Below are 25,279 nucleotides of genomic sequence, written 5' to 3'. Positions count from 1 at the left end.
GGTTGGGAGCTGTTTGTCACCACATTTGTTCTCATGAAAACCGAACGACGTGTTTGAATTCGTCCCGACGTAGCAGGCTCTGTCAGAACCGCCTTTGTAATTTACGGAAGCTTCCAACTGAATAAAAATGCACGGTAGCCATCCATGTGTGGACGTTGTTGCGTTCCCAGTCGTTTTCCTCGGGCTGTCACGTTGGACTCCTCGCTGTGCCCCGTCCGTGGGTGCTGTGTCACCGGGCTGTGTTTGAATCCTCCTTGGCTGCTGCTTTCCCTGCGGGGATTTCAGTGCTCAGCATTTCTTTTAGAGCAGAGGTTGAGCCCGGTGCTGGAATTTTTGGTGTGATGTTACAACGTTAACACTAACTCGTTAACTGTAACATTTTCTCCTTTAATACTCGGAACACACTGTTGTTTTCAATGCAGCTTGCAGAGGCCATGGTGCTTGGCTGCAGACAAGGCTCAAGCTGAGTGCTGCCATCAGCCACGTGTTGGCGGTGACTTTTTGACTCAGACAAATGAGGAAGGGAACTAGCAGAACCCCCAGAAACATTCAGTCCTCCACATCAGCATCAATTCCTTCATGAAGTAACATGTTAGATCAGCTCAGCAGGAGATGCCACTTAACTTCAGAGCACTGACACCTTGTTATTTTGAAGGATAAAGTGCCAGAATGGAGGCTGAATCCCATCGCTTCTGCCGCTGCTCACCTCGGACCTGGGAGAAGAACGTCACCTCCTGCACTGACGAACCCAAGGGATTAATTAATTGCCTCGGTGGGCAGCGGTCTCCCTGCACACGATGACTGCTTTGCCAGTCGGTTGCAGTCTTTGCTTTTCTTCAGTTCGTTTAGTAACTATAGTAATTCAAAGATGCTTTGAAGGTCTGCGCCAGGGGTATTTAGAACAAACAGCCACAGAAAACCCACCCGGGGCTCCGCAGCGTTTCACGGGCACAAGGAATGTTCTTCTTGACAAACGTAGGGCGGTGGTTGTGTGGCGTGTGACTTCGGAGCCCGGCCCCGTGTCGTGCTGTGGGGCTCTGATGTGCTCCTCTTCACGGGATAATGCTATGTGTAGAAATGGCATTCTGCAAACGTGGTCAAGTGAGAATTGCTTCACTTTCCCAAAGCTTGGGAAATCGAAGCGAGATGTTTATCAGGCTCAGGGCTGGGCCTTGGTTGGCTTCTTGGCAGAGCACCACTTCCAGGCAGCAAGTGGAAATAACACTACTGGTCAGTCAGGGATTAGGCCACGTTCACTGGCCTGGCCTGAGCTTTCTGAGCCCCGCGCAGCAGTGACTGCGGGTCGCCCTGAGCTTGTCTGCTAACCCGTGTGCCAGGCTCTCACACCTGATGCTTCCTGAGTTTGGTAGAATGGTTAAGAGTGGACAGACGGACGTTCAGTCCAACTGCTGACCCCGTGGTGCTCCACCTCCCTTCTCGTTGACTCTACCATAAACCTGAAATGAAACCTCAAAATCAAAGTCTTACGAGGGATAGTTACAAGCATGAATGAAATGTCAGCCATAATAATATAGCAGATGGGAGCGGAAAACAGTAATCAAATCTTTTGGTCTACAGCAGTGCTGGTGCTGGTGCCACTGCAGAGGCTTGGAGCATGGGGCTGGCTGGTTGTCCTCATCACTGAGCCTCGCCAAGCACTCACTGTGCCTTCCCATTGACCAGGAGTGACATTACAATCCACCGGGGCTAAATCAATGCCACCTGTCACATGAGACCACTGTGACATTTCTGGCACGATCGCTACCTCTTAATAGATGGAAGTGGGAAGCTGCAGCAGCTTGTGAATAATGGATTAGATATGCTTGATTTGTAACATTTACAAAGAAAGGGTGTGTCTCCTAGCTACGGAACAAACTGCTTATCAAAATGGGAACTAGGAGTTCTATGTTGTCCAAAATGCAAAACACGAGATAAAGCAGCGTGGAGCACAGGGTTACGGTTTGCTGAACTCTGCTATGCTGCCCAGAGGGGCCATCCCTCCAATTTTGAACCTGGATTAGCAAAAAATGTGCATTCATTAATTTTTAAAAAAGCAAACTGTAGACTAGAACTGGCGCGGCCAGTTGGTTGCCCGGGGCACACACAGCGTGCCAATACTACGTATTAGAGAGTGACGCGGCTGCAGCCACTAATTTGCACGTGGCTGCTGCTATGGAAGCGCATGCCGGCCAGCCACGGTGCAGGTGGTGCGCAGCAGGCGTGGGGTGGGCTCCGGTGCTCCGTGAGAGCTGCAGTGCTGTGGGGCAGCAGTGGGGCTGGGGATGTGGGGTGGGCTGCAGGGCCCTGCTCGCTGCGCATGGATTGCAGTGACCTGGGGTTGTAGCCATTGAGAAAAATCTAGTTACGCTCTAGTTGAGAAGGTCGACGCTGAATTAAAACAAAAACGTTCCAAGGAATGGAAAGCGTGTCAAACCTTGTGTCTGCCTCTGTGACATCCAAGAAGCAGCCAGGACAAAAGCTGGGGATGAAATGGGCCGCGCTGCAGTGGGCCGCGGAGCGCCGCCATTCCCTGCGCCTCCCTCATCCCCCGTGGCTTTGAAGCGATGTGGCAGAGATGCCCTCTGCCATTTTCACCCCAAGCAAAGGTTGCACTTGCTGATGTAACAATAGAATTATCCAGAAGGATCTGACAGAGTTTCCTGTTTCAGCAGCAAGAAGCTGGGGCTTCTGTCCTTAGCACGGAAGGCGAGCGGGCCTCATCCTCGGAGCTCTCTCCCTTTGGGAAGAGAGCGCTCACTTATCGGATTTGGTGCGGACGGAAGGAAGGGTAAGAAAGGAACTCGGTCAACCCATGACGTGAAATATTTTATATTAGGAGATCTGGCAATAGTTCTGCGTGACTCCAAACAGGATGAGATACATTTCCCAAGGCCAGCTCTCCTGTATGCTCAGCGCAAGGCCTCGCTGAAGAGTCAGTTCTGGAACCTTCCTGGCCACATCCTGCCAGCGATGCACAGACTGAGCTATTGTTGGCTTCAGCATCAACTCTTCCACATCCTCAAAGGACCGGAGGACGGATAACGTGTGTGCTGCACGCTGAGAAACTTGTGAGCAGGGAAGGGCGTTTGACTCAATACAAATAAGGCAACCTACGCTGGATTCCAAGCGGAACCGTTTCCTCCCTGACTTCCATGGGGTAACTCTTCACCTCAGCAACCAGAACCTGCTCCTAAGAAACCATAAACTGTATGTGGAGAGAGGAAAGAACTGTTAGGAGCTGTACTTGGTATATCGAACTAATGGTTTTAGCAGAGTTTCTAAAATTGGAAATGAGAGAAGAGCACAAAGTGCAGCTACTGGGGATAAAACCAGGAGCAAGCAGGTGCTGGCTTCGCTTCCTCGAGCCCACGCTACGGCCAGGTTATCTGATGGCAAAAGCAGCGTGCTGCAGCACGATGAATATAGAGCAGCGACTGGAGGGGAAAGATTGCACACCGATGTTCCTAATCAGTAATTAGAAACTAAAAATAGTATTTTAGTGAAAGACAATAGATCTGTAGCCTTTAATCCTCCTGTGCCAATCTGTAAGATGATATTATTATCACATGAAAAGCAATGAGAACGTGAGTAAGCAGAAGTAGGTTGCTATTACAGTCACATTACGAATTCCACGCAGCCCAAGCCGCTGGGATGACGTTTGGCTCTGCTTTATGCAAAGGCTACAGTCAGGAGGCAGGCTGATTTGCAAGCACAGAGCGCACGGTTTTGCTGCCCATTCCTTCTGCCCTCGCTTCCTGCAGTATTCTGAAGTGAGCTGAGTTCTGAGTCTCCCGCGCACCTGTGAGTTGTAAATAGAAGTGTACATCTGAGCAAATGCCAACAAGAACAGACCTGGGGGAAACCTTGTTCCCACGCCGGCAGCTCTGACGCACCGAGCGCCAGCTGACACGCAGCCTCCTGCTGTAACAATCACAAGAGAAAGCAGCGCCGCTCAAACAGGGCCTTCCATCCCAACGTTCCAATACTTTGCAAAGGGTAAGAAGTAGTCATTGCTACCCAGGTACCACCACAGCTGGTCTTGTTTATGCACAGGTGACTTAGAATCAGGCCCTGACCTTACCCCGTCCAACTGGGAAACATCAAAGAGGTCAGAGCGAGCTCCCCCGAAACAGCTGTGATTTCACAGACCGCTCCTCCTGACATCCACGACTACGGAACAGCCCCATTGCTCCCTTCTAAAGGGAGAAATCGCACAAATATTGAAACGGTGCAACCTCTCTGAATGCAGTTCAGTGCCTGGAAGCTGGAGCTGCTGTGAGAGAAGGAGCACAGCAGGGAGAGCCGTGCAAAGCCGACAGGGCAAAGATTTGGAAGAATCTCTTCACTGAGTGGCTCAGAATTAGAAAAGCTTTATTCTCACAGTTTACGTAACTCCATGCCTTGCAGAAATGGGTGAAAGCAAGCACCTGATAAAATTACTGGAAGTTGCCAGGAAACGTATGGTAATGGCTTAGCACGACCACGCAGCGAAGATGATTAAAAAAGGAGGAAAAGGGCTCAACCGCTGCGTCCCTGCGGAGAAACCACCCGGGCCGGGCTCTGAGCGCAGGCTGCTCGGCGCCGGGCCGGCTCTCGGAGGCCAACAAAGCGGCCCCGGGCCGCACTCGCTCCCCCGCCCCGCTCCCACCGCCCGCGGCCATCGCGGCCCTCAGCGCAGCACGGCGGGGCGGCCCGGCAGCCCGGGCCCGGCAGGTGGAAGCCGCCGCTGCGCCTCGCCGCGCTCCTCCCCCGTCCCGTCCCGTCCCCTCCCGGCTCCGCGCCGCCTCTTGCCGCCGCCCGCTCGCAGCTGACGGGGGCAGCCCCTTGTTTACCGGGCAGGAGGCAGCCGCCCGCCCGGCCTGCGCTGGAGGGGCCGAGCGCCGCGTCCTGAGCCGCCGGGCCGGGATCCTCAAAGGGCACCGCGGCCGTTCCGCGGGGGCTCATCCCGACGATGCGAACCCGAACCCGGGCCCGGCCCCCGCGCCCGCCCCGCGGCCTCTGATTCGCCCCCGCCGGGACGCGCCGAGCGGCTCCAGCGACGCGGCCATGGGACCGAGAGCGGCGGCGGCGGTGGCTTTGGCCGTGGCCGTGGTGCTGGCGGCCGGCGGCGGCCGCGCCGAGAGTGAGTGCGGGCGGGGGGCGGCGGGGCTCGGGCTGCGGCCCCGCAGCGCGGCGGGGAGCGGCGGCCCCGGCGCGGTACCCTTTGTACCTCTGCCCGGCGGGGCAGGTCCGGGCCTCGGGGCGGGCGGCGCGGCCTCCGGCGCGGGGCAGCGGGGCCCCGAGCGCTCCCGCGGGGGGCGGAGGGGGGGAAGGTTCGGATGACCTTCATCGCTCGGTTCGGCGCTTTCGGCCCCGAACTGTGCCCCGGGGCGGGTGGGAGGCGCGGGGGCCGCCGCTCCGCGCCGCGTGTGCTCGGCGTTCCTCCACGGCGGCGTTGGGGACGCGCGGGGCCGCTGCTCCGGACGGAATCGCGGGGCCTCCGCGGCGCTGCGGGGTGGGGCGGGGGCGGGCGCGGGGGCCCGAGCCGCGGTTACGCTGCGGTAATCCGTCCGTCCGTCCGTCCGTCCGCGGGTATCGGGGTGGGGGGTTTAAGCAGCGCCGCGTGCGGGGCGCGCTGGGCCGTGCGGTGTTCAGGTGTGCGGCTCGCGGCTCGCACGGGGCCCGGCCTTACGCGCTGCTCCGGGGGCGGTGTGGGGTGAAGCCGCGGAAGGAGCTGCCCCGTGGGAGGTTTAGTGCTGGGTGATGAAAGTGAATGTATTTGTTTAAAGGGAGCCGGGCGGGTGCTGGGGTTGTCCCGCGGCCCGGCCCGCCCGTCGGCTCCCACCAGGAAAGGCAGCAGCGAGAGAATAACTCCAAATCCAGACAGCGCAGCGATGGGCATTTCTGAAACGCCGGGCGCTGCGGGAATAAAGCGGAGAATGCAGCGCTGTGACGGCAGCCCCGCTTCTCCTGGCTGCGTGCTCCCAACCCCTGTGCCATCCTCGTGCAAAGGTTTGGCACTGAGGCCTTACAGCAGACCCTGAGAGGTGTGCAGCTCGGGAGGGGCTCAGCTGGCGCGTCCCAACCGCCCTCCCCGCAGAGGAATGGGGCTGGTTGACATATAGCACTAATAATAAATACACGCACAGCTCCAGCCCGGCAGTTACTAATTTGAAAATGTTATTATTGCTGCCGCGCCGAAGCGCTGTGCTTATTTGCTTGTTTAAAAGCTTATTCTGCTTTTTTTATTGCAAGTGTCAAAACGGAACGGTTAGGATTGTGTTCGCTGTATTGCTCCACGGTAGGAAAGGAAAACGTGCTGTACAATTATGGATGGAGAAACAGGAGCGACATACGGGATGCAGAAGCAAAACCTGGGGTGGAATGCTCGGTGCCGTTCATTCAGTGTGAACGTTTTAGCAAGGATCTCTCAGCCTGCTCGCGTGGTGAGGCCCCGCTTTGACGGGTCTGCAGCGGCTGCGATGTCTGACTCCGTTCTGTGAGAGCAGTGGCTTCGTGCTGCAGGGTGTGGGGGGACGCGGGCGCGAGGGCTGCGTAAGCAAACGAGTCGTTCCCTGAGCAACGGGAGCTCACAGGGGCTGCGTTCTGGGAGACGTGTGCCTCGATTGAGCACTGCGTGCCCCGTGCTAACGCTGCTCCCCAGTGATGGTGCTCTGCTCGGAGCAGAGGCAGCGGGTGGTGCTGGGTTTGTCTTCGTAACGGTGTGACCGCAGCGCAGCTCCGTGCAGGGAATCTCCCCCCGGGCTGTGTCTGTGTGGGCCCCCTCCCCTGCTGGTGGGCATCTGTCAAACGGGCAGTTCACCTGGGGCTCCTCGTGTGGTTCATAGAAAGCTCAACCAACGCGGTCACTGCTGCCCTGGGGATACTCGCTGATGGGCTCCCCGTGTATGGGTGCTGCCCCTGGGCTGTGGGTTTGTACCCACACTGCTGAGTGCTTCGTGGAACTTCCCACGGCTCAGGTGTGAATGATGGAGGTGGAAAACCCAAGTTTGAAAACGAATATCTTGCTCGTAGATGCTTTCTGTTTGTTGAGGCGCGGCTGCAGCGGGCTGGGAGCTGTGCTGCAGCCCTTCCTGACGCAGGGCAGGCTGCTTTCTGGTCCCATTGCTCGTCCCAGGGATCACACAGGGCCCTTTTCCCTTTTTCTAGCGCTGCTTGTCACAGTGGCATTGTGTAGAGCTGCAGCGGTTTGGGCTTCGTCAGCGAGTGGAGTTTTTCTTAGTTCATTTCTTCAAGTAGGCAGCGAAAGCTCCGAAGCGTGCAGTTCCCTGGTGGTGGTCTGGGATGGTTTGTGGTCTTCCTGTGTCATCCTGCGCCGTCCCAGCCCCAGTGGTTCGGACCCAGAGCGGCAGCGCAGCGACCCGCTGAGGTCCCGGGATGCGGTTGCTGTGCTTTTATCACGTTGCAACGTTCTTCTTGGGGGAGCGTAATGAAACTTGTCTGTCACGATTTATTTATTTGATTTTTGTTTAAGTTACTTTGTTCTGAGTAACCAGAGATGGAGGAGCAGCTCCTCTCTGGCAGCAAAGCCAGTCATTACTTTGCCTAAATCTGCTTCTCGTTGTCTTGGTAACAGTAAATGCATGGGTGACTTAGCAGCTGCGGCGCACACCGAGTGTGCCGCTGCGGAGCAGGGTTCAGACGTGGGATGAGGTTCAGGGCCCCGCAGCAGAGAAGCAGATTTGGCTTCACATGGTTCTGGTTCCTTCTCCTTGGTCCTGGAGGTGTGAAAGAGGAGTTCGGGTGCTGTGGGTGTTACTGAGCACGTAAAAACTAACCTCAAGAAGATAATTAAAAATAAACCTTTAATGTGATTCTCTCTAAACGTGGAAAAATCTGGCTAGAGCATTTAAATCTTCATAGGTTTACCATCCCAGCGCCTCTTGTTTGTTTGGTTGGTTCAGAAACAGACCCGTAATGTGCTCTGAATGCTGCGGGGTCTGGGTGCCGGGTGGTGGTCTCGGTGCGTGCCGGGCCCTGCTCCTTGGCAGTGCCATGGGCTGCTCCGCTCTGCCTGGGCCGGGACCAGTACCAAGGAAGCTGGGGAGCGGTCCCCGTGTGTTCCCTCCTCCAGGTCCATGTGTGGCTGGAAGGCAGTTTGTTCTCCTCCAGATCTCCTTTAGGTCTGTGAAGCTCTTCCGCTTGGCACCGGCTGAGCAGTGATTACGTTCCCCTTCCTCGAGTGAATGTCAGAAGCTCGTTAGAAGCTGCAGCGAAGTCAATCACTTCCCGGTGGAGGCAGTGTGTTGGGTTCAGAACAAGACACAAATGTGCCAGTTCTAATTGTTACTAAAAAAAAACCAGCCTTGTCGCACTGATGAAGTTTCTTCTAGGTCTCTCCTTCTGCCCCTTCCAACCCAACCCATTCCGTGATTCTGTGATGCTCTGTGTGCCTCAGCTTCTTCCAGAAGGCGATTTCTGAGGCGCCGTGCGCACGGTGCCAGCAGTCCCATTGGGCAATAACGTTGCTCCGAGTCCTATAGTAGCGCTGCCAGTTTTATTTTTTTTTTATTGCAGTTGAGCAAAGTTTTAAACAATCATTAAGGCGTTTGCATAAAATGTATTTTTAACTCACGCAGCAGTGGCCTTAGTGCAACCACGGGGAGTTCAGCAGTCGGAGCTATCCAACATCCGCGTGTACCTTAATTTTATAAGGCTTGGTTATTGCCAAGTGATTTCTCGAAGCTTAATTTTATAGTCAGCGGACTGTATATACAGTGAGCAAAAAAAGTAAATATCCTGTGCTGTTAACTCTCAAGGGGAGGATGTGTGTGCGAGGGGGAAGTCTCAGCTGTAGGCAGAGAGAGTCCCCGTGGTGGATACGGTCTTTGTGTTTGGCTTTTGAGAGGTCATCACTGGGGCACATCACAGCCACAGTGCTCTAGATTTCCCCACCTGGGGTCACGGTGTCCCGTCTCCCCGTCCCGACTCCCTTGTCCCTCTGCCTTGACGCGCCGGTCGCTGCCTGGGTGCTCCAGTCGCTGCCTCCCCCCTTGCTCCATTGCTCTGCCCGCTCCTTGTGCGGCCGCTCCTGTAGAGCGAAGCATCCTGCCGGGCAGGGCAGGGAGATCCGCAACCTTTAGAAAATAATAACCCCAAAATCCCAGCCAAACACCTGATCTGCAAATAATGTCTTGATCAAAGGCTACTGGTGCAGTAAATGATTCCTGTCAGCTGGGCAGGAGTACAGCCCGTATTCCTTCATGTGCATTACCAGTTTTTTTCCTTCTCTTCCAAGTGCTGCCATGTCCTCCCCATTACTCCCTTCCTATCTTCCCCTCCCCGCCACCATTCTCAATGACTCTCTCCCCCCCCCCCCCAGCACTAATTGCACAATGCAGTGAGGTAGGTGTGTCGCTGGCAACTATCTAAAGAAAACAGACTGTGTTGCATGGACACCTCCACTTCGGTAAACGCTGAGTGACGTCCGAGGGCCGGCGCTGCCTTTCCAGTCGTGGTAGAGGTAACATCCACAAACTCAAGATGGCAGAAAGTTATGAAATCCCCGTTCAGTCGTGTTTTGTAATCGTATACCGGGAGTGTTCCCAGCTCTGTTTCTTAACGCTTGAAGCGTGCTTTGTCGAACAGGACCCGTCCGTGTATTCTGAATGCAGCTGTATTTTATGTTACGGTTGGAAAGACGAGCGTACTTAGCAAGCCAACGATCGCCTTTTTAAGAGTAAATAAATAGCGTTGTTCTTTGCCTTCCAGTTTGCAGAAGCATGGACATCCGCAACAACCTGACCCGGCTGAGCTTGCTGGAGAACTGCACAGTGATTGAGGGCCACTTGCAAATACTGCTGATGTTTAAAACCAAGCCTGAAGATTTCCGCGAGCTCAGCTTCCCCAAACTGACTATGATTACAGACTACTTGCTTCTGTTCCGTGTGTACGGCCTGGAGAGCTTAAAGGGCCTCTTCCCCAACCTCACTGTGATCCGAGGAACCCATCTGTTCTTTAACTACGCGCTGGTCATCTTCGAGATGGTGCACCTGAAGGAGATCGGCCTCTACAACCTGATGAACATCACGCGCGGCGCCGTGCGCATCGAGAAGAACAACGAGCTGTGCTACCTGTCCACCATCGACTGGTCGAGGATTTTGGATTCCGTCGAGGACAACTACATCATCGCCAACAAGGACGACAAGGAGGAGTGCGGAGATGTGTGCCCGGGAACCGTGAAAGGGAAGAGCAACTGCCCCCCAACCGTCATCAACGGCATCTTCATCGAGCGCTGCTGGACCCACGACCGCTGCCAGAGAGGTGGGTGCGCGGCCGTGAGCGGTGCTGGCTGTGACCTGCAGGGCAGCCGAGGTGCTCCCACCAGCCGCTGTCCAGCCGTGTGAATCATGTGCCCCAAAGTGCCGTGTTTGGGTTCCCTGGAAAGCCAGGGACTGCCCGGAGCTCCCGCGCTGTGCTCTGTGGGTGTTGCTGTTGTCATGGTAATAGTATTAGGAATTCTTTCGGGGCTTGGCTATGGGATTAAAAGCCCGGGTTGATGGAAAGGCGGAAACGGAGCGGTGGGGAAAGGTCTTGTGGAATAAACCTGACTCTGGAAGGACGCCGTAACGTTTTTACTGAAACCTTCCTGCCATAAAAAGGTGTGGGATAGGTGGATGGGTGAGCGAGGTCTGCACACAGCGGGAAGCTGAGAGAAGGGGAGAGGGAGGAGCGGGGTCTCAGGTGGGGAGGAGGGCAGGGGCTCGGGCAGGGAGCAGGGCCGGGCTCGGTGCGCGGAGCAGTGTGCGCACTGCTGCCTCCCAGGCTCCAGCTCGTCAGCGGCGTTAGGGCAGCTTTGAACTTCATGCAGGTTTGTTTCTTCCAAACTTGACACTGACCTTAATTTTGGTTGTAATTACGTGTTTGGTTTGATTTATGTGAAGTCTGCCCGACGAGAAGCAAAGTGAATCGAGGTAAAAGTGACACATTTCGAGTTGTCTGTCTCCTTGGTGGTAGCGCATCCAAATGAAGCAGTGTGTCTTAAGACGAAATTAGGAAACTTCCGGGCTGAAGAGAATTTCTTGCCAAGCTTTAAAGGGCAACTCTGAGTGCTGAGTGCCAGATTTCAGAAGGAATTCCTAGCAGTATGCATAAACTAATGAAATTAATGTGGTTTCCCCTCTGCTACTCCTCACCCCAAATTGTCTCGCTTCCTTTTAAAGAAAGTGGTTATTTTTTATTGCCGGAATAACAGGCTTTGAGCAAGATCATGCGAAAGTCTGTGTGTGTTTCTTCTCTAAGAGGAAGCATAAGGTTATAAAGCATTTATTTTGGAGGCTCTTTTGGTATACAGTCGCTATCAGCAGTGCACCTGGTTTGCTGTGCGTTCTTGTTCTGTTTTCTCCTGTTTCCCAGGGTTAGAGATCGAACTGAAGCAGTTTTCTGTGGCTAGAGCATTAATCATGTCCCTCGTTCCTGTGAGTTTAGGGGCTGTGCTGCAGCAGCCTGGAATGTATGGTTTTTCTCCTTGACATGATTGTTTATTTCCATTAAACCTGTAGGAATTTGATGTTGCACCTCTGGGGCAGAAATCTCAGCTCCCGAGCCTCTCACGTCAGCTCAGCTCGGTTTCTTGGGGGATGCCGGACATGACCCATGCTCAGTTACCTAAGGAAGCCGACCTAATGAATCCATCTGGTTGGAATTTGAAATTTGAATTTAGGGAAATTATTTCAGAAGTAACTGGGTGCCAATTCTCCTTTCAGTTTTCTGTGTTCCTTTTAGAGAAACGCTCTGGTGTCTTTTGGCTGTAATGGACATGCCTTTCCAAAAACACTTGAAGAAGTCACATGTGGCTCTGTTTTGGATGCTGAGTTTTGTGCTTTCCATGGCAGCTGGTGCTTGCAAGGAGATGGTATCTGTTCCGCTGTGCTCCGTGACACCTGCCTGCTGGCCTCAGAAGTTATTTTAACCGTTTTTGAGCAGTTTTTCAGACTTTTTTTGACTTTTTTTTTTTTATTGCCTTTAGACTTTCACCACTGACACGCTGTAGTAGCTGTGGTAGAAGCTGTGGCATTTATTCCCCTGCCTGCCCTGCGCCTGGCCCTGCCCGCTGTGCCGCATCCGCATCCCTCTGCTGCTCCTCGTGCATCTTTGGCATTTCTTCCTCTCGGCCAATTCCCATCTCCCAAAGGAACGCACAGTGTACACGATATGGCGATGTGTCGGCGGGTGCCCCGTGGGTTGCTCGGGATGTGCTTCCCCAGAATTGTCCTTTCCTATTTTCTGCATTGCTCGTGCTGGTGTGAAAAGCGAGGCAGTTCAGCTAAGGCCAACTCATGTTGTATTTTGGGTAGGAAGGGAGAGAAATATGCAGTCGGTTTGGAATTTGGGTCTAGCCTTGTGCTGGTTGTGGCAGCCAAGGGCTGTGCCTGTTCTGGAGGTTTTCTATCTTTTCAGCCCACGTTTTTGTAAGGTTTTTTTTTTTTATTTAATACATATATACTTACTTTCATTGCTGTAAAAATGTAGTTCTTAGTTCAGTGCAGCGTGTTCACGCGGAGAGCGTCTCTGCTGAGGAATCCAGACAAGAAAAATGCTGGAAATGCCACGTCCTAGACCTCAGTTCAGATCTGCCAAACATGATTTTCATATTTTGCATTTTTTTTCTGCTTTTTTTTTTTTTTTTCCCCCAATGCAATAAAAACTCTATACGTCTGTCACTCCGCTCGCGGAAGGAACAATTCCCACTGAAATAGGATTTCCTGCCAGTTCTGTCTGCAGTCAGCCCTCTCTGTCCATATGTAATTTGAAGCAGTCTGATGTTTTCGACAGTCCCTGGTTCGACCTTCTCCTTGTGTGCTGGGTCATCCAGAGGTGGAGGAAGGTAACAGGAAGGAAAAGTGGAGCGGCCGAATAAAAATTTTACAGGAAAAGGATCTGTAATATCAGACAGTCCCTTGGTGAGTGTCAGAGGGCCACGCTCCTGGGATGTGAGAGCAGATATCCGAAATACAGGGTGGTGTTCTTCCTGAGAGCATCTGGTGAAATCCAGGTTGTCCCATTCATCCTGAAGGAAACCTTTATCGGTTTCTGCCATCTCTGTAATCTTGGGATTTCATGCTACCAGGAGTTTGAGTGTGGGCAATTTGGGGTTTGTATATAGACTTTTCATGTGATGAAAAATAAAACTCGTCTCTCTGTCAGTAAATGCAATCAGGAATTTGTTTGCCTCCTTAAAAGGCAGTGGAAGGTGTATGAAACTCGTGGGGCCAGATGAAGGAGAGGGTAGAATAGAGCAGGTAGAAGTGAGAATGTTTTGGAGTAATTGGCACGCAATGGAGCTGCTAAAGAGAGGCACTGTATGAAAATAATGATGCTTGTCTGGATTTTTTAATGATGTGTAAGCAGGTCTGGAGACTGAGGGTGCAGCCAGATCTCCCTTTCATTTTCCTGTGACCTATCCAGGAAAAAATAATGGGACAGGTGGGGGACAGGTAAGGATCTGAAGGGTTGCTTTAGCAGCTTGCTTTGTTTCCTGGTACAAACAACACAACAAAGCGCTCAGAAAAACATTGCTCAGCCCAAGGTGTTTTTCAGCTGCTGAGAAACAGCACCGAGTGCTTTTCAAGGGACGGTGCCAAAAGAAATTCTGAAAATACGGACATCTTCAAGGCAGGTTTGCATAATAAAGTTCAGAGGTGTGTGTGGGAAACGTTTTGTGATGTTTACTTAGGTAGAAATATTACTTAGCAACAGTTTCCTGCAATTTTTATGTGCTGGGAATTTCTGTACCCATCAGCTTTGCTTTATTACCTTTCTATGGGAAAGGGGTCTCAGAGTGCTGAGCGAACTTAGCCAACCCCAAGGGCAAGATATTTTTAAAGCTTCACACACAAAGACGTTTTTCCAGTTGCTACCACACGAAGTGGAAGTGCTCTTTTATTTGCAGATCTGATAAGAACTGCCTTTTTTCTTCCCAGCTCTGACAAATGCCAGATGGAAGTTGACACCCGATAATCTCTCTGGGGCGTCTGTTCCCATCCTTGCCAAGCGACAGCGCGAGGGAGCGTGTGTAGCACTGGGGCTGTTGTGATGCCCCCCAAACGGCCGCACATCCCAAACTAATTCACTCATTCATTCCCAAACTTAAGACGTTTATGGTGCTTGATGGTGTGGAAGAGCCCGGAACTGGGGAGGACCCCAACAAACCGAACGGGGCTCTGTGGAAGATGCCCTCGGTTTGGCTCCGTGGAGCAGCTGACACAAGGCTGTGGGGTTGGGTACCTCCCATTCCAGCTTGGGGTAAGCCCCAGAGTGCACAGTTCCCACTGTGCTTGTGTTTTGGGCTTCCTCATTGTTGTACCTTCACTTAAATCCATGGGCTGAGGGTTTTCCTGCTCCCCCGTTCCCGGCCAGCACTTCGGCAGGAGCCGCTGTCTGATCCCTCCTGTCTTCAGGGCACTGGAACGAGAACTAATTGCTCACTCATAGAATTGTTAAGGTTGGAAAAGACCATAAGATCATCCAGTCCAACCACCGCCGTGCCCACTCAACCGTGCTGCTCAGTGCCACATCCGCCCTTGTGAGCACAGAGAATTTCCCCAGGAGTTCAGGTAACCATTTCTGCATGGAGGCCTCGCAGAGGCGGCTGCTGGATTAGCTGAGAAGGAGGATGAGGGGTTTTCACAAAAGCCTGGAGCAGCGTTGATCTGCACTGGGCCGAGCTGCCCGTTCCTTCTGTCCCCTCCACCCTGCCCCGCTCACAGAGGTGTTTAACCCCTCGTGTGCCGCTCTGCCGACGTGGTGGGCAATGTTTGGGGTTGGGTCAGCCCTCAGTGGTGGCTCAGTGTCATTGTGATTTCCAGGGCTGGCATGCCAAGGGTGCTCTGGCAGAACACTTACTTTTCCCACCTGAAGAACACTTTCAAGTTACTGTGTTTGCTTAAACCAGGGAACTTGCTTTAGCCCTCATTAGACAAAATGTAGAAGGCTGACGGCGCTTGGCAGACAGGTTTGTTGGAAGTGCTGCTGTCTGGGCACAGCAGTAGAGGCAGAGAATGTTAAGAACAAAATACAAAACCTGAGCAGCGGGTTAACCAGTGTCAGCAGCGCACACGTGGGTGTCGTGCAGAGGGTTCTCCTGTGTCTGGGGGAGAAGGGGATGGTTTCATTCAGAGCAAATCCCCAGTGCTGGGGGCACTTGGGCGAGGTGAGCTGAGCTGAGGGTTGGCTGCTCTGTGCACCCCGTGTTTGCCTCCTCTCACCCCTCCTCGTACAGGCAGAGCAGCGACTCTTTATTTTAAATCTAAGATTTTTTTTAGTTAACTGTAAAGGTATCCTAAATCGGATACAATGCTATGCCCCTCCCCAGGTCCAGCAAGCTGAAGAGAGTGGATTTATACGTCCTGTGTGATGGCGCAGTGCTCTTTCATGATGTGCTGAAAGGCCGTCTTGTGGGAGGCATGGCAAGGGCTGTGAGCCCGCTGGGTCCGCACAAAGAGGTATATTCAGCGCGTGTGAGAAGAGCAGCTGAAATATGTCCCTTGGCGATGCTCTCTGAAGCATCTCTCTCTATCAGGAATTGTGTTTGACAGGGATTGCCGCTGTAAATAAATCTTGGGTTAAAAAAAACAACCAATAAATTGCAAAAAAAAACCCATGGACACACAAAGCATCCCAGGTGTGAGCAGTGCAGGGGGTGTTTCTGGCTGAAGGGCTGTGGGTGTTGGGGCCTGCGGGCAGCGCAGTGAGCGCTGCTGTGTCCTGCAGGAAGCTGTGCTGGCCCTTCTCTCTGCCCGTAACAATGGCTGGGGACGAGCTCAGTGCTTGTGCATCCCAATTGTATCCTATAATTGTGTGCGAGTTCCTATTGGAGGGATGTGAATGAACTTGCCGGGATGTTTATGCTCCTTAATTAGTGCAGTCAGTTAGTGGAAGGCAGAGCCGAGCTGCGAGGCCGCGCTCCGATCGGGATCTGTCGGGATGTGCAGTGAGGGCTGGGGGCACTGGGGTGCAGCTTTCACTTTGGCTTGTGACGCTTTAAAACAAACAGAATTAACTTGGGCTCCCTGCAGCATTCCAGCGTTGGCGAAGCGTGTGTGATGTTTTGCTTTGAGTCTGGCTTCCCCTTGGGTCTGTATTGAAATGCAGTGAAAAAGCAGCGTGCTGCTCTCGGCACCTGTTCACGTCCAGAGAGAGCTCTGGGGTGTGACCTCCTTCAGAACACAACCAGTGCCCTGGGCCGAGGTGCTCCCACCTGCAGGGATCGTGGGCAGCAGCTCGCAGGCGCTTTGGAGCAGCCCCCAGCAGAGTGCTGGGTTAGAGCAGCGTGTGGGCATCGTTCCTTTTGTGGTGCTTCCTCAAGAGCCCGGGGTTTGCCTGGCGTAACTCAAGGAAAAATAAACGGGATTTTCTTCACATCTGCCAGGTGGGAGGTGGCCGTGCTGGGAGTGCGGGGCCCTGACGTGAGCAGGGCCCGAGCTGGGGTTTGGGGCAGGGCCGCTGGGTCGGGGTCAGCGCGCAGAGCTGCTGCTCCTCACAGTGAGAGACCCCGTGAAGGACGTCGGAGCTGCACCGCGGCGCTGGGCTTCCAGGAATAAGGCAACGTGAGTCAGCGGCCGTCACGGGACAGCAGGGGCATGGGGGAACCGAGCGCCTGTCAACACTGACATTCCTCAACTCCGTCAGGCGTCCATGTTGCGTTCCGGCAATGCACGGGCTTCAGTAGTTGACGAGCAATAAAGATGTTCATTAAAATCGGAGGATCAGGGAAATGCTTCCTGCCTGTTCTGCAAAAAACATCAATCGCACTCTATGGGTAAAGAAAGTGTAAAGGCAATGATTAAATCAAAGCAGATCGGACTTGCTTTTCCTGGTCTGCAGTCTCCTCGGCGCGCTGTCGCTTTGGAACAATGCTGGTGGCACTGCTGCTGGTGGTGCAGCCCCAGTGGGGCCGGGACCCCACCCCCCCACCCCCAAGCACCCTGGGCAACCTCGATGTGCCCTGAACCTATAAACCTGCTGGAACGAGGTCCCTTTGTCATGCATCGCTTTGTTCCAGGGATACAATGTGTGAGCTGTGCTGCTGAGGAGAAAGCAGCCTGGCGTGAGCGCTGCCCCAGATGCCGTAGGTGAAGCACTGGGTCTGCCCTGGGGCCGGTGGATGGATCCCTTGGAGCTGCTCCTGCTGGGCAACGCTCACAGGAGCGGCTGCTCTGGGCTGAGATCTGAAACCTTCCTGCTCTGCTTAAGAAAAGGGCTCTTTGTCTCTGGAGAAACTGATACGGCTGCAGGGTTTTATGTAGGACAGTCCCATGTCACCTTCTTGAGAGGGAAAGCTGGTTTGTGTGAATTTTTCATTGTGAGAGCCAACCACCTCAAAGGCACATGAAATACACCAAATTTCCAGGGTTCTGACAGCTGACCTTTGTCAGAAAGGATGCAAGGTTGGAGATCTCCACTGCGTTTAATGTAACATCAGGAGGTTTGGTTCCCCCGCTGCTTGCCCCTTTGTTGGGGTGGCACAACTGGTTTGGGATTAAATTCCTTCCGATTACAGCTTTCTCTTGCTTAATTTACAAGGAGAAATAGATTTGTAGTCTCTAAGGGTGGCTTGTGCAATATAGCTGATGGTTTTTTTGCACCAGTCTGTAGTCATTTGTTTTTCCTCTGGGTTGTATTTGTGTGACTTTTTGTCACTCTTGTCACGTCTCCTTTGGGACTTTGATTAGAGAAGCAGCAGCACATACCCTATAGCTCACAAACTGTAGGGAACGTTGTAACGAGAATTCATCAAGTGGGTGTGTGTCCGGGCTGGGTGGTTGGTATGGGGCTGCGTATTGTTTTACACTGAATTACTGGAAAATGGGGATTATTGGTACACTGAAGATGACAAGGGCGAGTAGTAAATCAAAATATATTTCATAGAGAGGTCTCAACTGCTTGGCTCTGGGACTGCAAGCAAACAGTATCTATTTCAGTACTGCTAAGTAAATTCTTATACCTAGAAATAAACTGTGGAGAGCATGCTTGCAGCTCTGAGCAAAGAGAGAAGGGTGTGTAGACAAGTGGACGTGAGCCGATGTGGCCAAAATGCCTAGAGCATGTGTAGGCACATTAAATGGGTGCAGAAAATCTACGCATTTGAACTTCAGTAACAAGATCCTTTCCACAGTGCAGCTACAATTTTGGAAAAATGCTGTAGGTTCAGAGAAAACCACGAAATCTATTACGTTATGGGAAACGTGCTTTGCAGCGTTCAGCTTTGGATATAGGCACGTGGGAGATAACTCTGCTCGTGGGCACTGCAGGAGGGCTCCCTGCTGCCTTCCCTGTGCTGGGACCGGTGGAGTTTCACCTTCTGTGCCCACCCAGCCCTCGGCTGCGGGGAGGCGAAGCGAGGGCTCCGCAGGTTTTGTTCCTTCTTCCTCTCTGGCCCTTTGCAGCACCTTCATCCTCAAGCACCACTTCAACCCCAGTGTCTATGTTTACAATTCGTGAGTACGCCATGGAATCTGTCCAGATTAAAATCTTAACCTCTGTCTGACATTTCTGTGTAGATCATTAGTTATCAACTTAATCTCCTTGTGGTTAATCTTACACTTCCGCCCGCTGCGTTCCCTTTCTGTTACAGACAGCTCCACTCCCCTGCTTGCTGTATGTCCTGTCCAGTATAAGTTTGCACTTATTTTGTGTGCCCCGCTGACATTTTATGCATCTTTTCCCAACCCATACCTACACACAGTCTTCCTTATCCCCACAAGCTGAATGTGGCAACTTAGCTTTCATTCTTTAGTGCCTTGTTTACTCCCACATCCTTCTGTTGCCTTGAGAAAAGCCATTTTATGCCTCTCTTATCGTTCCAGAAGGCAAAGGTTATATTTCTGCTGTGATCACATCACTCCTTGTTTTCCAGACAAGGTTTGAAGGTAGAAGCAGTAGCTTGCGTTGGACCTGCATGTGGGAAATGGTGGGTTTTGGCTGTCACCATACATGGGAGCACTCCTGCTCATCTCTTTGTGGCTGTTTCTCAGATACCAACTTCTGTGCTCATCTCCTGGGGCTCCTCCTGGTTCAGCACTCAGCACTGAGATGCTGCTGCTTCGCTGTGGTCGCAGCACGATGCCGATGGTGAAGAAGCGAATTAAAGCAAATGGAAGCGGAGACCTTTGGCTGTGTTGGCAGCAGGGAACCTCACACCCCGTGTGTTTGGGACAGCCCTGGTGCCTGGCCCACCGCACCGCGATGCTCCTGGGATCTCACCATGAGGAGAAGGTTAAAGTGGACGGGGATGTTTGCAAGATGCTGTATGTCGGAAAGAGTAATGCAAGGTTAAACATTAACAGGAAGCTCTCATGAGGTTCCTGGGTGGCACGTCAACCATTGAGCGATAAAAGCTAATCCTTGAGTTGTAACGTGGACTGAACTTTAAAGAACAACAACAAGGTGTGAGTGAAAACATGGGCAAAGGTTTACAGAAAAACTCCCCCAAACCCTTTCAAAGATTCTGCTCTCGGTGTCCGTACAAATCCTCTGTTCCTTTGTGCTGGCCAAGGGCAGTACCAGCTGGCTGATGCCCAGGCTGCCATCACATTGTCTCCTTGCAAATGTCTGCATTCCCAGAGGCTGCAGATTGCTCCCAGGACAGGGGTCGGGAACCTCGTGTCCCCCAGGGACAGTGAGTTTCCTGACGTTGTTCAGCTGTAAGCCACCATCGATGCTTAGAGCAGCGATGGTTGTGTTGGTATCACTGTGCTTAGTGATAACTGCCTGGGGGCTATAGGCTTTGCCTGGAGATGTAGTGTCAGTTTGGGGCTGAAAAAGCAAACCAAGCAAGCAGGGATCCCTGCACAAAGCGTCCCTCTGACTGAGCACACAGCACAAGGAGCAAGCTCTCTCCGCGTGCCAGAGCACGGCACAGCAGCGGTGCTGTGGGCACTGGGAGAGGTATTCACAGCTCTCGCCGTTGTCCCCACGTGCACTTTGTGACACTTGTTCCGCCCTTAACGGCGCTGCTGTTTTCAAATCAAACTCCATGTTTGGCTGTTTTGATCTTGATTGCCAACTCAATTGCCACTTTAGCCAGGTTCCAGGAGTTGTTTTTACCTGCTCATGGGATCAGCTCATCTGAAAGGTGCTGGAGGAGTGAAAACAGAGCTGCTCTTGAGCCGCGTCTTCATTTTATATTTCAGCTTTGTTTCCCAGGTCTCATCGGAGAGAACTGCTTTGCTCTGGGGTCATAGAATCGTTCAGGTTGGAAGAGACCTCTAAGATCCCCAAGCACAACCCACCCCCCATGCCCACTGACCCCATCCCTCAGTGCCACATCTCTGCGGTTCTGGGGCTGTGACCCCTCCATCTCTCTGGGAGGCCCAGGCTGCTCGCTGCTGTGCTGTGGGTTCTCGGGGAGAACATGTGTTTGCTCCGTGTCCTGCATGCCCAAGGGAGCTTCTGCTCCTCCCTGTGAATCATGTGAGCGGGATGAGAACCTCAGGAGAGGGGCACGGAAGGATCTGGACGCTGGAGCTGCAGTCAGCATGGGGCCAGGCAAAGCTGCTCGTCCTGTCCCCGTGTTTATTATTATATATATGGAAAGGTGTGTTGTCAACGGTTTACGGGCGTTAGGCCCGATTCCGTGACAAAGGGGATGGGGGACCCAAGGGCCCACGTCCCGGGAAAAGGGGAAAGGGGAAAAAGGGTAGGGAGATGGCCCTGAGAGCAAAGAACAGCGGCAACAATCTGAGGAGAAACAAACTAATTTACTAAATAAAATATCGGAATGCAAAACAACACACTATAATACAATATAATTACAATTTAAGCTGATAAATCCAACACAGAGAGAGAGAATGTCCCAAAATCAAGGTAGGCCTTACTCTACTACCGACGATAAGACGGCTGGAGAGCGAGGTGCTGCCAAGACGAGAGACGGCGGAAAAAGGGACGAGGTCTCGTGATCTGCAAGTTTTTATACTGCGAGCTTCTATCTTTTCCCTCCGGCTGGAAAATGGTAACAAAGGAGCAAAGTACCGTGGGGACTGTAGTAGTCCTTCTCTTCTGAGAACTAGGTATGTCCACTACATGATGTTATGATGTGGAATACCAATAACCGAAAATCACAAAACCATGACATGTGTATGTGCCTATTTAGAAATGTGTATGGGTAAGTTTTCTGTATTCCTCGGCAAAAATTGTGTATCAGTATATTTCTCTGTTCAGGAAAAAGAAAAGCTCCATGAGAATAACAGTGGGTTCCTGCACAGTGCAAACAGCAGAAGGTCAGCGTGCAGGAAACTGCTCCTCAAAGGTTCGCCTTCATCCGCTCTGCTCCTGTATCAGCACCAGGGCTCGACCTGGTCCTATCTCCGTGCACCCGCGTCTTCCAGCAGCCCCCGTCCTCCGATATCACAGCCCCAAGCCCCTTTATCTTCGCTAACCCGTGGTGGTGCTGGGATGTCCCGCTGCTGTTTGCAGCCCCGCGGGTCTCGCTGGTGGCACCGGTCCCGCTCGGAACATCTGAGCCATTCACCGCGGCTTCATCCGAGCGCGTCAATTGTGAAAGGGCTGGAGGCAGCGCAAGGTTTTCCTTATCCTTACTGATACGTGAGATAAGAATTGTAATATTGTCCTGGAGAAATGTCAATGGGAAGAGTTTCCTTTATGTTGTAGTAACGGCGTGTTGTTTTTGGAAGCCGCTATCAGTGGGAAGGGAGGCACCTGCAGTTAATTTTATCTGTTCCTGTGTGAGGACGGAGCTCCCGGCGCTCCCAACGCGCGGTTCAGCGGGGTTGGGGCGTGATGTGCCGCAATCTCCAATTTTATAAATAACACTTCAGTTGGAGCTCTGATTGCAAGACCTTGAGTTTGCTTTGCTCACCCGCTGCTGGGTCGGTGCGGGCACTGGGGCCTTGGTGGGTGCCGATGAACCGCTCACAAACAAATAGGTGATAGTGAGTTTAAAAACAGAAAGGTGTTTCCTGGAGAAAAATCATATAAGACAGTACGAAACACCGCTGGAGGGCTCGCTGGATTGGGAGGTCTTGAAGGCCGGGTTGGGTTGACTTTGAGAAGCGATCAAGTTAAAAAACATATTGATGTTACGTCTGACTTCCTTCATAGATAACTTTATCAGGAGAATTCACATGGGGTTCCAATGGAATCAGTGCGCTGAGTGCTCGCAGAAATGCAGGGAGCTGTGGTCGGGCCCCCGGGCGCCCACCACCCAGAGCGGGCAGGAGCTGCCATCCCTGCAGCGCTCGTGTGGCCCCGTGACGCTGCGCTTTCGACTCCGGAGCGCAGGGAAAGCAGAGCTCACCAGAGTGACTTTCAGTTTATTTTGCTTTGACCGTTCTCTTGCTAGTGTTTTTTTAGCAGCGAGCAAGAAACAAGACCTAATGCGAATGTTTTTAACCACACCTCGGTGTTCAAATGGCGTTAATTATCCAGACAGCCCAGTGCTGACTGACCCTCCTGCTGAGCGCAGATCCCCTGGCTGTTTGTGCTCCTTCCGCTCCCACCTGAGGCCCAGGAGGGAGGGCCCTGCAGGTGGGAATTCCTTCGCGCTGACTCCGCTGCCTCTGTCCCCCTTAGCTGGGCCTCAGCTGCGCACAGAAGTGCCCGCCTGGATCCGTGGTCAGGAGGCTTTGCAGGACGCGTTGCGTCCCAGGTCTGCAGAGCGCCCTCGCTGCTGGTTAAACATTGATCCGCCCCGGCCGGCGGGTTGGGGCCTGCGCTCCCCCCTGCCCAGCGTGGATCTGCTGCCCTCCTCCTGGGGCAGGGGCTGTTCAGGTGCTTAAAAAATGCGATGCGAACTCTCAAACCCAGCGTGTGTGCTTGGGTTTGAGAGTTCGTCACCTGGTCGGGTCTGTGGTGCCGAGCATTCGCACAGAATGACAACTGACAATTTATGGAGTGCGTAGCGGAGGGAATAGGAGCGTTGCCTTGGCTGCGTGGCTGTCTTCAAGCTGTCTGTTACACATCAGAGCTCTTAGAGCAGGAAAGAGAGAAGCATCCAGAACAACTGAAAAATAGTTCAGCTGTACCTTCTACAAGCCTTCAGGGTGGAGAGTTCAGGTGGTTTCTGCCCTGTGAATATGTGCAGCTGAGTTTAGGGACCTGGCAGTAAGCAGAGCACTTTGCAGATCGGTTTCCATTGCAAACAAACTGTTGTGGCATCGGGTGGAGGAGGTGCTCTGTGTCACCCCGTGTTTTGCACCGGGGCAGTTTCCCAAAGCGCTGTGCACCAACGCCGTGAGCGCTGACTGCTGCTGCCCACGGGCCCCTGGGGGGAGGTGAGAGCTGCGGGGCTGAGGAATTGCTCCGGCTGCTCCTAACCCCCCCCGCCCCCAATCAGCCTTGAGATTTCAGCCTGCGATCAGTGCGTTCAATAGTTGTTTTGGACGAAATTCTGGAATTTTCTGTCTGCGTCCTCCTGTTGCCAATATCTCTAATAAACTGCAGCCGTGACATCTGTTGCCAGACGGGGCTCCATCCGCGGCCTCGTAAAGAGCGTAGAAGCGTGGTTTTGGAGCAGGCCTCTCGTTTTGTGTTTGGTCTGCTGCAAGGTACCATCTGCAGGCTGCTTTCCTTGCCCGCTGCATTTTGATCCTTTGCCATTTCTAAGCGATGAGTTCACAAAACGAGACCGAGCGCTAGGAAGGGGCGAGAGCTTTGCGTAAACAGTGAATTGGGAATGCCCTCTGTGCTTTGCCTTAACGGGCGGGTCTAGGGGGTGCACAGCAAAATACCTGCACTGGTGGCTGGGGGGGGAGCAGCAGATGTTCGGGGTCAGACCGACCTTAGGACGGAGCTTTGGCTGTGGCCAGCTCCTATTTTTCGAAGGATTCGTTGGCTGCAATGAAGCAGAGGTTGCTCATCTGCACCGTCCCACCCACTGCTGCTGTTTGCTCGGGGCTGGCACCGGCTGCTCGACGCGCTCAGTTCTGCAGCCCTGCGGCACGGGCTTCGCTTCCCCGCTGCTCTGATGGGACCTCAGCAGCACGCAGTGCCACGGGACCGGCACGCTGCGCGCTCGCTTGAGTCCAACTGAGTGCTGGCATGCATCTGCCAGGAGTTAAAAATAACGCCGTGGTGCATCAGCACGGCTGGAGCCTCCCCAGAGTGAGCCCCCCAGCACCGAGTGGCAGGGAAATGAGCGGCTCACCCAGCGGCCGTGGTTTGTGCGGGGCTGTAGGGGAGAGGGGTTATGAGGGAGGGAGAAGTGTTACAGGGGAGAGGGGCTGTAGGGAAGAGGGGTTATAGAGGAGAGGAGTGGCTCCTTTACTCAATCTGCTTGATTTTTGCAGATTTTCTTTTGAGGAAGGTTTGGGGATGCTTTTTTTTTTTCTTACAATACGTTTGATCTAAAGTGGCCTGAGACCGTAATAAAACTCAGTTTGCTTTTTCGGAAGATGAGCGTGAACGAAGTATAAACGCCAGCACACCTCCAGAACGTTCTTAAAATCTGGAATTTGCGATTGAGAAGTGGAGGTGAAGCAGTGGTGTGGTCCAGGACTGCCCCTTCAGGGAGCGAGCTGCTGGGCGCTGGGACGGCGCGTGGTCACTGCTGGGGCTGTGCCTGTCCCCTGTCACCGTGCTGCCCGTGGCACTCAGCTTTGTCCCTTCTCGCTCTGCAGTTTGCCCACCCGCCTGCAAGTCGCAGGGCTGCACGTCGGACGGGCAGTGCTGTCACAGCGAGTGCCTCGGGGACTGCACGGAGCCCAACAACGCGGAGCGCTGCGTGGCTTGCCGCAACTTCTACCTGGACGGGACGTGCGTGGAGACGTGCCCGCCCGGGCACTACCGCTTCGAGGGCTGGCGCTGCGTCACCTTCAGCTTCTGCCAGGAGCTGCACAACAAGTGCAAGAGCGCCCGCGAGTCGGGCTGCCACGTCATCCACAACAACGAGTGCGTCCACGAGTGCCCGTCGGGGTACATCATGAATTCCAGCAAGTAAGTGCGGGTCTGCAGGCGCGGAGGCCGCGCTGCGGGCTGGGTGCCGGGCCGGTGGTGTGTCCTGTGCTTTTCTTTCACTTGGGTTTGGAGGATTTGTGCTCTGTGTAGAGACCAAGATTCCGGTGTTTGAGTGTCTGTGACAATTACCTGGTCTACTTTAAGATGATTTGCAAGCTAATACCTTGCTAATTGAAGCCATTAGAAGCAGACAGGCTTACCTACTAGCTGCCAAGAGTTTCTTCTTGCTCTGCTTCATTTGCCCTCGCTTGCTCACTCCCCAGTCTGGAAAAAAAAGTGGGAGAGGAAGGCTGGAAGACAGGGAGGAGTGTCCTCAGGTCAGAGGGGTCCTCCTGTAACCACAGGGGAGGTGGGAAATAGAGAACAG

At 53.3% G+C, this 25,279-nt stretch overlaps 1 protein-coding gene and 1 long non-coding RNA gene across 2 annotated transcripts in view; one reads left to right on the top strand and one right to left on the bottom strand.

Annotated features, from left to right (window-relative positions):
• LOC110389024 lies at positions 2,814-4,969 on the bottom strand. Its single transcript, XR_002433040.1, has 2 exons — positions 4,833-4,969; positions 2,814-3,921 (listed from the first exon to the last, which is right to left on the bottom strand). It is a non-coding gene; the product is annotated as an uncharacterized LOC110389024 (long non-coding RNA).
• INSR (insulin receptor) overlaps positions 4,779-25,279 on the top strand; it is a 37,669-nt gene continuing 17,168 nt past the window's right edge. The window contains exons 1-3 of the mRNA XM_021378897.1: positions 4,779-5,122; positions 9,712-10,263; positions 24,576-24,891. Of these exons, the coding sequence (XP_021234572.1) occupies positions 5,047-5,122; positions 9,712-10,263; positions 24,576-24,891 (944 nt within the window). The 5' untranslated portion in view covers positions 4,779-5,046. The remainder of the gene's footprint in view (positions 5,123-9,711; positions 10,264-24,575; positions 24,892-25,279) is intronic.

The sequence above is a fragment of the Numida meleagris genome, chromosome 27, assembly GCF_002078875.1.
Source record: "Numida meleagris isolate 19003 breed g44 Domestic line chromosome 27, NumMel1.0, whole genome shotgun sequence".
Lineage (NCBI taxonomy): Eukaryota > Metazoa > Chordata > Aves > Galliformes > Numididae > Numida > Numida meleagris.
This window is presented reverse-complemented; position numbering and strand designations above follow the sequence as displayed.